This window comes from Hippichthys cyanospilos, chromosome 12 (assembly GCF_059441005.1).
Source record: "Hippichthys cyanospilos isolate Australia breed blue-spotted pipefish chromosome 12, RoL_Hcya_1.0, whole genome shotgun sequence".
NCBI lineage: Eukaryota > Metazoa > Chordata > Actinopteri > Syngnathiformes > Syngnathidae > Hippichthys > Hippichthys cyanospilos.
The window spans coordinates 14,845,001-14,858,061 of NC_142380.1; the positions used below are offsets into that span (position 1 = coordinate 14,845,001).

Here is a 13,061-nt window from a genome sequence, read left to right on the forward strand (position 1 = left end):
GTTACTGTCACTTTCAACAGTGTCTGCATCTATGTAAAACACGATTAAAAATATACACAACTCCCAAGACGCTCGTGATATTGGAATTTCAGGTGAATTTGAAGTATGTTGTGGCGTGTGTTTGCCGTTCAGCTTGTTCAGCAAATTATTGAAAAATGTATGTAAATATCACACAGTTGGGCATGTGCATTAAAAAGTTTCGAGTCAAACTAAGTTCACCTGTAAAATTTATAGTGCATCCTGAAATATTAATAATAATATATCGAATATTATGAACTTCCAGTGAGTAGTGTATCTTTTCAATTCTCCTAAGGTCACAACTGACAAAAAGAGCCTGGCTTATGTCGACAACATGCTAAAAAAGTCTAACAAGAAGGTTGAGGAGCTTCACCAGGAGCTACAGGAGCTCAACGCTCACATTGTGGTTAAAGACCCCGAAGAACTGCAAGGTAACTCAAGCCATGTTATATATACTTAGCACTGACTATTCCCTTTCTACCCCTGTAAATAATCAGTCAGATTTTACTCCATTAATATTTCATAGGTTCTAACCCTGTAAATACGAATTTTACATACTGGTATGTTCAAAACCGTCTGTAAGGACTTGTCTGGGGGAGTGGAGGATGGCCAGTTGGTGGCCTTGTGGCCTTTCTTTTGAAGTCAGCTGCGGTCATATTAGTTGCGGCCCGGACACAAAAATGTTTGATTTGGAATAAACACAATGATAATCAGTCTGCTTTCAGGGAGGACTAAATAAATCCAGTCCTGACCAAAGTTCAATTTGAGCATTTAGATAATCTTAGATTTATAATTTAAAATAATTTCCATTGCAAAAAATGTCTTTAAATAATTGTTTTTAGTTCTAATTACGGGTCAGGCACGAATGAAGCTCAAATTTCCAGGCATCGCCATTTATTTTGTGTATTGTACACAATGTACTTCAACTAATCTTCCTGCTTAAGGCTTTGACCGCTCCGTTATTTCATTAGCAACAAAGTGTCCCTTTTAACTAAATACTTGAACGCCAAGTATCACACCGTAAGTAATTTTGACAGCATTGTGTTAGAACACACCAGTATCAACATCAGCACATAGTATCAGACACAGCCCTAGTCAGTCTTTGGAGGTGACTCACGCTGGAGAAACTGAGATTGTTGCATTCCACATTCCAGCGACATTTACAACGAGATGACGATTGTTTCCCTCCAAAGCTGTTGAAAGCTGGCTCCCGTGCCTCTGTCAACAACAGCCAAACTCCGAAAGAGTCAGACCTCAACAGGGGCATTTGTTCAGCGTGGTCGCCAAACACTGGTGAACTCATGAGGCGGTTGTCCAGCGAGTGATCTTATGAAAGGAAGTCAACGAACGATGTTTGTCTGTTTGCTGGTGTTGACTTCTCCCAGATCGGTTGACCTTAGGAAATAAACCAGGAAGGCCGTGTGTTTTGGGTGAGGGAAGCAGCGTTGTCTTGGTAAATGGTTATCTTGAGTGGGAGCAAATTTAGCCTGACTCTGTGACCCTCTGTCTGATGAACAAGGTCTTTCTTTCTGTCTGCGTGACACGTCACCACCGGAATGTCGCTGACCATGGTGAAATGACGGGAAAGCTGGGAATTTAGTGCATCTCGGCTGCGCAGTCATGGGACAAGCTCTTGTCGCGCTGTCAACTCTTGAACACTGCTTGTTTCCACAAATTGGCGCGAAACAAACTCTGCGCCAGAATGGGTGAATTTTGTTGTCAGACAAGGCCGGAGGTCGGGCAGGATATCTGCTTATCTTTCCTGCTTGGTCAAGGTCACGAACAAACTCTTGGGCCTGATGCAGGGTCTTAATCAACGTTCAAGCTACACATTAGCTCCTTTTCCACTCCAGTGATGTTGTGACCAGTGATGGGAAAAGTACACAGATTGTTTACTTGAGTAAAAGTAAAGATACCCATGTAAAAACAGACGAGTAAAAGTGCTGATCCAAAAATCTACTCAAGTAAAAGTACAGACTCTGAAATGTAAAGTATATCACGTTTTTTTTTCGTGTTCCAAAGGGCACATATTTTATTCGGTTTAGTTTGAAGAAAACTACATTTCAGTTTGGTTTAACCTGAGTAATCAACTCAGTGATTTAAGTGATTTAAGAGTGATTTCCATGGTGATATCTGCAAATTAGTGTCACACAGACACAGATAATTAATTTATACCACTCAAATTATGCTGGAAAAATCTCCACAATTTTTCTAAGAATGGTCTACCCCTGCTAAACTTTTTTTTTTTTGATTATTATTATTATTATTATTATTGTAGTAAAAGATATCACCAATTAGAATATAGACCAAAGTTGTCAAACATATGGCTTGTGGTCCAGATTCGGAGGTATAATTTGGCCCGCTAGATGATTCTCTCATTACTGGGGAAAAAAAATGAATGGAACTGAACCCATTAGTCTGCTGTCTGGAATAATACTGGAATGCCCTTGTGGATGTTAAAGGATTCACTTCGTCATATTCGTCATTCACTACTGTCCGATCACTTCTTTTATTGAAAGAAAAATAGAAAAATGGTTAACAAGCACATCATCCCAAGCTGCTATTAGCCGCAACTCACCTTGTGCTCGATACCAACTGCAGTCCTTGCATTCGCGTTAGCATTTAGCTTTCTTGTGCTACTACTCGACGCAAGTAAAATCATCTTGAAGAGATTCCTAATGGGCAGGGGTCGCCGTCTGGGCCATTACCAAACTCTCCGCTTTGGTCCCTGTTGTTCTTGTGGATATTTGCCTTTCATTGTATTGTTTCTTTATTGTATGTTGTATAGATAACATTTTTAGTCGTTTCATGCAATTAATGAAAAATGCTAACTCAAAGGTGTCAAATTCTCATGTCACCTGAAGGGAAATCTATCCTCAAGCGGGCAGGACAGGTAGGATCATACCAATATCTTAAAAACAATTATCTTTTGAAAAAGATTTTTGCTGTGTGCGCCGGTTTGGTCCCAATTCCCAACATCCTAAATACTAAATCAAAATAAGACTGTTACAAACATCTGCTTTTATTTTAGAAAACAATGACTGAACTGGTAACTAAATCACTTTCAAAAAGGTTGCTGAGTACATCAATCTCTCACATGTGATATTAGTTATTGTTTTGCGGTTAAAAACACAAAACAATATGAAATACTCAACAAAAATTGGTAAATAAACAAATAATTGAGGCCCCACTTCTTAAACACAGACATGGCTTACACAGAGACACTAAAATAGGTTCTATACTAAAGTTTGTATACATTTTTGTTTGCACCTTCTTTGCGTTCTCATACAAATATGTCAGTATGTTTTGTGCACAAAATGAATAACTTTTATTTCTCTTGAAAGTATCTTTTTTTGTGTACACAGCCTACATCATAAAAGACAGGAACATACGATTCCATGCAACTATGTAATGTTCCCAACCATTGGTAAGCACCACTTGGCCCAACATAAGTTTGCTATGATGTCATTGTTGAGACCTTTTTTTTCACACGTTCTTTTTGCTTTCCCATTGGAAAGTGATGGGAGGGTTGCCCTGGTCAGCTGTCCAGCGATGACATCATCCCTGCAACTATTTGGTAGATCAGTGTCTTGTCCTCACACCCAGCAGAGGCGGAACTGCGTTAGTATTAAGGGAATTCTCAATTTGACTCAATCTAGACCAAATTGACCCCACCTCCACTTCCACTCTCAGAGAGTAACACGCTTGCTTGAACTACATGGCTCCTACATCACTTCTGCACGTGCTTGGCAAGGTGCCAAAGCATTCTTCTTCAAATTTTATATCACCCAGTTTCATATTTAGCTTATGATATCTGTTGGGCTGGGAAAAAAAGTCGGGTTGGAATTAGAAATGGTCAGTTAAAAACATCCACCCCAAAGCTCTGAGGCACTGTTTTCTACACCTTTCTACAGGGAATATCACATATTTGGGAAATTTTACAATTATAATAAAAGGTGACAGAAATAAAGTAATGCTCAATTTTTGAAAAGTGGAAAAGACATACTACAGCAGTACTTTGGGGAAGAAACACATTCCAAAGACCGTTTTGCTATACGGTGCCGTTGTTTGTCTTGGTGCAATACCTAATGGCCTGATGCTATTTATTCTATGTGCTTAAAAAGACATACTGATTTAGTAGTTAACTGGCTTTCACTAAATACAGTATTAGGACACGACGCTTCCCAACATAAAAGAAAGAACTTCCCCAAAAAGCACTGGGTCAGCATTTTCTGAAAATATGACCTGTCACTATAAATAATCTCTAGTGCTTCGAAACTACAACCGTGGCCTGTCTGGTCATCAAGAAGCAGAAGAAGAAAATAATGTTATGTAATAGCTAAAAGGCAGCTCCTCTCTCAAGTTTGCTTCAGAAATATTGTTGAAACATCAACCGTAAGCTACATTAAGGACACTCTTACATGTGCTCTGTAATGTACAAACGTGTAACGTCATAACGTAATGTGTGAACTAAATGGTAATTGATGTTTGTTGACCTTAAATGGTAATCACTGGCTTGCTAATGCTAATCGCGATTGCTAACAGCATGTGTGAACTAAATGTAATAGAACTCCTCTACAACAAAATCATATTTGCAGCCAGAATTTTTGAACAGGGGACTTTTCACTATAGCAAATCTGTCTCAGCCGTAAACATAAAAAAAAAATGCGCCGTGCACTCTACAACCTGACTGAAGTTAAAAAAAAAAAAAAAAAACATCCAACATTTAAAATAAACTGCTAAATCTACAATAAGCATTCGTTTTCATACTTCTATCAATTTCTTGCATAATGTCTTTCACATTGTTTCATCCTTCTTTCATCTTTATTACTTTTATTCTGTCTTCAAGTGTTGGTTTGGTTTAACCTCCGTGCGGGCGCATGCGTCAAAATGACGTTATTTTGGCAACCACGCTCCTCCGCGCGTCGTTCGCACAGAAGAGATTTTGCGCAACGTGTATCTTTCAGAATTTTTTTATGAACAGACAACATGGCGGACGAACTATTGCTTATGGAAGTTTCCCGATTGAAAACACCTTTATAATTTGTCTGAAAAGGAATACCGTGATTTAAATACCGTAAACAACTCTTGGCGAGCACCACATTGGGGGGAAATGAGGAGTCGGTTTAGATCGTTTGAACCTCCTGGGATTTTCTACCTCTGTTGTAGAGTAGTGTTGTTTGTATGCTGTACAGTCAATTTACTGCCACCTGTAGTATGGGAGAATATCGTCTGACTACGGGGGATAGCTGCTCCATGTATAAAGTGCTGTAAAACCCGGCACGTCCAAGTATAAATCAAGCTGGACTTTTCCTGCTGGCTTGTTTTTGCTGTAGTGAATTTCAGCACAACTTAAATGAAGAAAAAAAAAAACATTTCCTAATATGCAACAGAAGGATTTTTCCTTGTATGAAGACGTAACAGGGAAAGGCTTCAATGCGTGTATTTTTTTTCCACAATGATGGATTTTTTTTTTTTTTTTTGCACATGCATGTTTCATTGTAGAGGTTTTACTGTGGTTGTATGTTGACCTTAAATGGTAATCACTGGCACGCTAATGCTAACCATGATTGCTAATAGCATTTTGTTGGTGTGTTAAAATTCATAAGAAGACAATAAATGGTAAGTAAATATAACCTTTGTAGATTATAAAAATGATCAACTCTTGTTCAACCATGGTCTAATATTTAAAAAAAAAAAACACACATTTATTCAATGGAGCAATCGATTTTAAAAAGATTCAATAGTGACAGCCATAGATATCTTAAAAACATGTCCACTATCATCATTAACCATCAATATAATGCCGTATGTTCTTATCGAGAAATCCAGTTAAATCGCAGTTTAAGTGGACTGCTTTCTATAAAGAACTCGACTATGACACAGAAACTGAACTTGCAACTCATGTCTGGAGAAGTCAGGCCAGTTTTCTTGCCAAGTTGTGTGTGTGTAAGGAAGTGATCTTTTCTATCTGGGGAATAGTTTCCATGCCCGTTTCACACAGACCAGTGAAAACATGTCCTTTGGATATTTTTCAATTGTTTTTGAGAGATTTCAAGATTTGTTTTCATCTTATGTATTATATTCAGGGTTTGTCTGTTCAAAGTTACTTTCTTGATTCAAACAAGCTTGTTTAAAAAACATTTCCCTTCTGACATTATTATTTATGACATGTCATGAAAATTAAAACGTCTCATCTCCCTCCAGTTACAAATGTTATTGCAACAGTATTGTCTTTGTTCTTTGAACAAATGAAGTCCTGTAATAACAAATTATACTCCATCGACCTTCCCGAAGTTGCTACCTGACAGGTTTTCAGTAAGCAAACTAGTAAGTAATTGTCCTAGGCTGCAGAATTGTTTAGCAAACCTCAACGTGGCTGCATGCCAAAAATAGTACATCCAAGCAGAGTTCAGTTTCCAAATCTATTTGTGACAAACTCCAGCAACCAGCAGTCATATCCTGTAACAGTGCTTTTCTGCCAAATACCAAAAGGCCCTATCTCTTCCTTTTGTATCTTTCTCCTCAGAATGCCCCCTGACCCCAGATACCCCAAACAGTGAGAGCCGAATGTGCACAAGCAGCAGCCGCTTGGCCGCCCTGAAAAGACAGAACGACATTGAGCTCAAGGTCAAACAGGGTGCAGAGAACATGATTCAGATGTACTCCAATGGGCCATCTAAGGTAGGCTTCACCAACACCTACATGACCTAAAGCTACATGACCTGTACGTTAGATATCTGTGCCTGAGAAAAATAAGGAAAAACTCTCTCTGACTCAAACCAGACTAACACCTTATCAATTCATTCACTACCATTGATGAGTACAGTGGGCCCCCGGTTTACGAGATTACTCCGTTCTGCTGTTGGAATCGTAACGCGAATTCGCCGTATGGTGGGCAATCCAAATCCATGTTAATTAGCTAACACGTAAAATCCCAGGTAAAAACATCAAAATTTTACATACATATTTAAAATTGGTATCAAAATAGTATACTAAGTGCTACTTAAATATAATATACATGTATACAATTCAATAACATCATAAATAAAAAATATATAATGGATTATTTACCTTTGAGCGACTTGACAAGCTTGTTATGCCCATATTCCCTAATAGGGGTAGCCTAGGCTAGGCTAGCTTCATATTTCTTGATTATCTCCAGCTTCGTTTCCTTAGAAATCATCTTCTTACTTCTTTAACATCACTAGCAATCCTGGGACGCCTGGCTAACCAATTCAAGTTTGAATTAAGCACTAAAATGCACTATAAATAAGTTTTTATAAGCTCTCACACTAGAGCAAAGCTTTACCATTCCGCCATTTTGAAACGAATGAAACCGACCAATAGCAGACCAGTATCTTAGTGTTTCCGGGACACCGACCAATAGTAGACTAGTATCTTAGGGAGTCGTGACGCCGACCAATAGCAGACCAGTATTGTAGTGACGTAAGCGGTGAGATATGTATAGACTTACCACCATGTTGGATGTGTCGTGCACACTGACTGCCATGTTGGATGTGTCATAACGTAAAAAAAATGGCAAAAGAGGGGGATCAAAAAAACCCATTGCGGGCCATGTCGTAAGGTGAAAAAAACGTAAGGCGTCGTAAGACGTCGTAAACCAGGGGTCCACTGTATATATGTCAAACACCTATTCTAACTGTGCTGGCAGTCAATCAGATAATAAATACTTATAAATCGGTTTCATCCTTGGCAACTTAATGACAAACCTCAGCTTTCCCCAGCTTATTATAAGCCTGATGGATCACCCCGCCACCCCATCCCAATGCCACACACACACACACACATTTTGATCAAAATGCAAGTTGTAATCGAAACACATAAAAAAAACTCCCAAATATCACAAAAAGGTTCACACACTCATGAGGTGGCTATTGAGACATGCAGAAAGAAGTATTTAGTAAAAGTGTAATGGGAACTCTTTTGCCACATATCTATCTCACCTCACCTAATCACCTCCATGGGAAATCAAATGACTAGTAGTCCTCTTTGGATTCATGGTGGCTGTAGAATATAAAGTGAAAAAGAAGTCGTCCTAACAACACTGCGAAGGTGTTTTCGTGGCACCCACTTTCAGTTCGACGACTTGCTCACTTGCGGGCTTGTTCGGACCTTGTTTCCCGAACAGGCCGCCACACAGGCACACTTTAAAAACTCTCTAAGGCAAATACTTAAGTCCAAATTGTACTTGATTGAAAGTGTAGAAATATCGTTTTTGTGAAATACTGCAATGGAAATGCAGTTTATGAATGTGTGTGACTTTAAAAGGAGGGACCAGGCGTGATGAGTGTCATTGGAGTCAGCCAGTGAGAGTGTGTGACCCTCCAGTTGCAATAGGTTGTGGAAAATGTTCAGTGAATAGCTTCATAGCAAATTATTTGCTTCAGCGTTTTTGAAAAATGATTATTTTCGGAATTGAAACTTGCACTCTTCCCCACTTTGTAGAAGGCAGAATGATATCACTTTTGCTTTGAGTTTTTCTACGCAAGAGGAGGAAATGTGCTGATGCATGGTGTGTCATGCTTACAGCTGTTTTTTCAGAAAGCGTTTACTGGCATTGTTGCTTCTGTCATACATGGAAAGCTGTAATTTAGCCGATGTGTGTGGATTTGATTCATTCAAGGCAGGCAACACACCTGGAACCAACCGAGCCAAGCAATGCCTCATTTGCTGCTTTTATTGGAAACTACAGAATGCATTTTCTGAATAAATTTGTATGAAACCTGAAAGTGTGACTCAAAGCTGAAATTCTGTAGAATGAATCACTTTCGCACTGTAGTGTGCACCTGATTATAAGTCGCACCTTCACTGATTGACCAATTTTAAAATTGTTTTCATATATAAGGCACACCATATTTTAAGACGTATAGAATAGATGCGCCAGTAGTGGATGAGGTTGCGTTATGCATCCACTAGATGGCGCTGCGCTAAAGGGAATGACAACAAAACAATCAGATAAGTCAGTCAAGCTTTCCTATCAGAAATTAAGAATACAGCTAAGTGGAAATCTCCATCTGAAGAATGGAGGAAAAATACCTCTTGATTACATTAAAAGACTGTTTAGATCGGTGACGAAGACCAATCAAGAGTTTCAAAGAATATAATTATGATTCAATTAAATATCAAACTTCAATTTCTTACTCAAATTGCAACCAAAAACCTTCAAACATTATTTTGTTGATTACAAAAAAATAAAACAGTTTCTGTGTTTTTGACAAAATTGAGCTTTCTTTTACAAAAACACTCATTTTTTTGTGCTTTGTCCCCATATAAATTGCTTCAAAATTGGAGATTATCTAGCATATCTAAATTTCAAACAGGCTGTTACAAAAATTGTAATTGTAAAAATAAATTTAGAACTGAAATGCAGAGGGAAAAATTGAAGAATTGACATAGCGATTGTCTCGGGGTTTTTTTGTTTTTGTTTTTGTTTGTTTTTGTCCCTCAAAAATTAAAGCTCGCACTTTATTTTCCGTAAAAAGTGCACAGGATTATAATGCGCACTGGCAGCTTTTGAGCAAATTGAAGGATTTTGGGTGCATCTTATAATGCGGAAAATACGGTGCCATGTCGAAATAAAGAGTTAGAGGTTTAAATTTACCGTACATTGAGAATATTTTGAATTACTGGACTTTGAATAGTGGGTCGACGTATTGCAGTGTATAGATGAATTGATGTTTTTGTCCGCACCTACTCTGCTGTCTGTGAATTTGCATGATCACAATGTTTTGTCATCAAGACAGACAGAAGCATAGAGCCAGCTTCCAGTTGGAAATAGTCCTGTCGTGATGTCAGAGAGGAAATTCCTGTTGGAGAGAGTCCTTTTCCTCTGGGCGCCTCCATCAGTGACCTAGAGTTCAGATCAGAGGCATTCTAAAGTGTGTCTGAGTGTGTGTTTTTTTACAGAGGCCAGTTATTACCCACAATGACCCGCCTGTTGTTTGAGCAAATAAAGATTTACCACACATCTTGATTTAGTTTTTTTCGTAACATAAAATCTGAATTTGACCTACAGTATTGGTGCTTTGCTAAATATGGGTCTAATTTTGCCCATAGGATCGCAAGTTGCTCGCAACGGCGCAGCAGTTACTTCAGGACAGCAAGATGAAGATCGAGTTCATCAGGATGCAGATCCTCAAGGCAAGCCAGGCCAATGAGCTGAGCTTTGAGAACAATGACGTGATTGGTAAGACCTGCTTTTTGAAAGATGATTCATGTGATAACATGGGGGGAAAAAAAAGTAAGAAACAAGTTTTTCATTGTCCACCAGACAAGGCCATCATCAGCCCTTTGGACCTTCGGGTGGAGGAGCTGTGCCACCATGCCAGGATAGAGTCTGCGGTGGCAGAGGGAGCCAAGAATGTTATGAAACTCCTGGGCACAGGAAAAGTCACTGAAAAGAGAGCGCATTTAGAGGTAGACCATCACTATCATCAACAGTTCCTAAATAATTCATGGCAGAGATAAACAAAGTTTCTGTATTCTTTTCGAATTCCTCATGGTTTTATAACACCAGAATCCCCTGGAGTACCATTCATGGGTCGTTTCTGTTCATGTTGACGTGATTTATTTACAGCTCACGCATGGTACAATATAAAACTAGCAATGAATAATAAAATACATATATCAGGTTACTTACCTGATTCCTAATTCTAAACTTGAGTGCTATAGTGACATTAGTGGTGTTTTCAATGCAAGAAAGTACTGTCTGTGTTTTGAGTTTGTATATCCAAACACAAAATGATTAAGCTTTGTTGGACAGTCAGTATTTTTTTCTACGTAGCTTCAATAACAATGTTAAAAACAGACAAATAAAAACCGTGTGCAAAGCAGTCAGTCACACCAGATTGTGTTACTGCAGAAGGTCACCAAATTTAATCGTTAACCACGTCCTTTTTCTCCTCCAATTCAGGCCCAGGCTCGATTTAATGAATCCAGCCAAAAGCTCGACCTCCTTCGCTACTCCTTGGAGCAGCGCCTCAATGAGCTACCGAAGAACCACCCGCGCAACAGCAGCATCGTGGAAGAGCTGTCACTCCTATCCACGCCGGTCCTCAGCCCACGATCCAGCATTATTTCTGCTCAGAACCAGTACAGCACGGTGACCAAGCCTGCAGCGCTTACAGGTACTGTAAAACATGATTTGGAATAAAGTGTGGTTTGTTTTGGGGAAAAGATGAGACCTGCCTAAACGGAGGATGAATGTGTTCTACTGCAGTGGTTATGGAAAAACGCCACAGACAATACTCGGCTGTCCAAAGTACCACCATAAATAAAAGTTTAAAAGCAAACAGTAGGAGCAGATTAAATGAGGTTGCTCAATGCGTCGATGGGTCGCCTGAGCTAATTAGTCGACTGTGACCTCCCTTTCAAGAAAAACCTTTTTTCAAGAAAAAAAGTCTTATAGCAGAGCAATTGCGAACCGTGAGATTGCAGCATGATTTGGACTAACGGGAACGTGAATTCTACATCACTGTGGAGTGACAACATAAACGATCTCATTCACCCCCTCACAAGAATGAAATGTAGCCGACAGCCAGTCCGAGCTGCTTCTGTAAACCAACGAATATCCTCAGAATAGGAAGACATGGAGGGTGCATGCTTAGCTTAATGAAAGGCCGGAGAAAAAACTACACCCGTAGATTCAACATACTTCTGCATGTTAATGAATAAGACTGGTTACTGGTTCCACATCTGCGTATCCGCTGAGCTGCGCTGCGTCTTGGCTGTGTCCTTGCACTACGGCCCACCAACCTTACGCAGGATTTATAAGATCTGTTCTGCTGCTGTGCGCCATGGTCAATCCCACAGTTCCAAAAGCACAGGAAACTGGAAAAAGAACACGATCTACATCCAAATTTACAAAGAAAAACCACTCTACATGGACACAGTTGTTTTTTCCTTTGCTGATTGATTGGATGAACCCAAAAGCGAATGATTTTGCCTCTTTGTGTCATTTTTATCAAGACTAAAAGACCAAACATTTCCATCCTGTTAATTGTTATTGTAGCATTTTCCACAAAAAAAAATAATAAATATATATATATATATATATATATATATATATATATATATATATATATCTATATATATATATATATATATATATATATATATATATATATATATATATATAAAATATTACTGTTTGAGTCACAATTCTATCAATTTACTTAAAAGTTCAAATGAATAATCTATTTCCTCACACCTTGTAAATGAAGCATTCAATTAAGTGTTATCCACGCAGATTTTTCACAAATTGGGCAGTTTGACCCTTGCAGTTTGACGAAACAGACTTCCATCAATCTTAGCGCACTTGATAGTTTTTTAAAGTGTATTTATAACTTGATTACACTACAACGATCGATTGTGTGACATGTGTCCTCCTTTACTACCAGGTACCTTAGACGTCAGGCTCATGGGCTGTCAAGACCTGCTGGAAAATGTTCCCGGTCGCTCTAAAGCTGCATCTGTCCCGCTTCCTGGTTGGAGCCCCAGTGAAACGCGCTCATCCTTCATAAGCAGAGCGAACCGAAACCGCAGCGTGAGTTCGCGGAACATGACGAAAAGCGAGGAGCTCTCTAGTAAGTCCGTCTAATCACATAGCCAAATAAAATACTGAGGAAAGAAATTTCAGTGGTATTTTGACTTATGTGTAGGGCTTCCTGCAAGTTTGCCACTAATAATTCTTGTAATATTCAATAAATCTTTTGATTATTAGTCAAATAATTTAGTCAGATTTTTTTTGACATTTTAACTTCTATCTTTTTCCATTGTTTTTTCAAAAATTAACAGAGCAAAGTGATACTAATACTGTAATGCTTTAGATTAATACGGCGCATTCTCGTTTGCTGTTGCACACTCAAAGCTCCTACAGGGAATGCATTATTCACATACGCACACATTCACACTGTGGTGGCAGTAAACTTGGTAAATAGCCACGGCTACCCTGGTGCAGGCTGACAGAGGCATGGCTGCCAGCATGCGCCTACAGTCCGTCCGACCACCACCAAACATTT

At 39.0% G+C, this 13,061-nt stretch overlaps 1 protein-coding gene across 3 annotated transcripts in view; it reads left to right on the plus strand.

Annotated features, from left to right (window-relative positions):
• pkn2a (protein kinase N2a) overlaps positions 1 to 13,061 on the plus strand; it is a 37,158-nt gene that overhangs the window by 15,123 nt on the left and 8,974 nt on the right. For all 3 annotated transcript variants that reach the window (XM_088429410.1, XM_088429408.1, XM_088429409.1), the window contains exons 3-8: positions 314 to 449; positions 6,548 to 6,702; positions 10,099 to 10,228; positions 10,313 to 10,458; positions 10,955 to 11,168; positions 12,441 to 12,626. In XM_088429410.1, the coding sequence (XP_088285536.1) occupies positions 314 to 449; positions 6,548 to 6,702; positions 10,099 to 10,228; positions 10,313 to 10,458; positions 10,955 to 11,168; positions 12,441 to 12,626 (967 nt within the window). The remainder of the gene's footprint in view (positions 1 to 313; positions 450 to 6,547; positions 6,703 to 10,098; positions 10,229 to 10,312; positions 10,459 to 10,954; positions 11,169 to 12,440; positions 12,627 to 13,061) is intronic.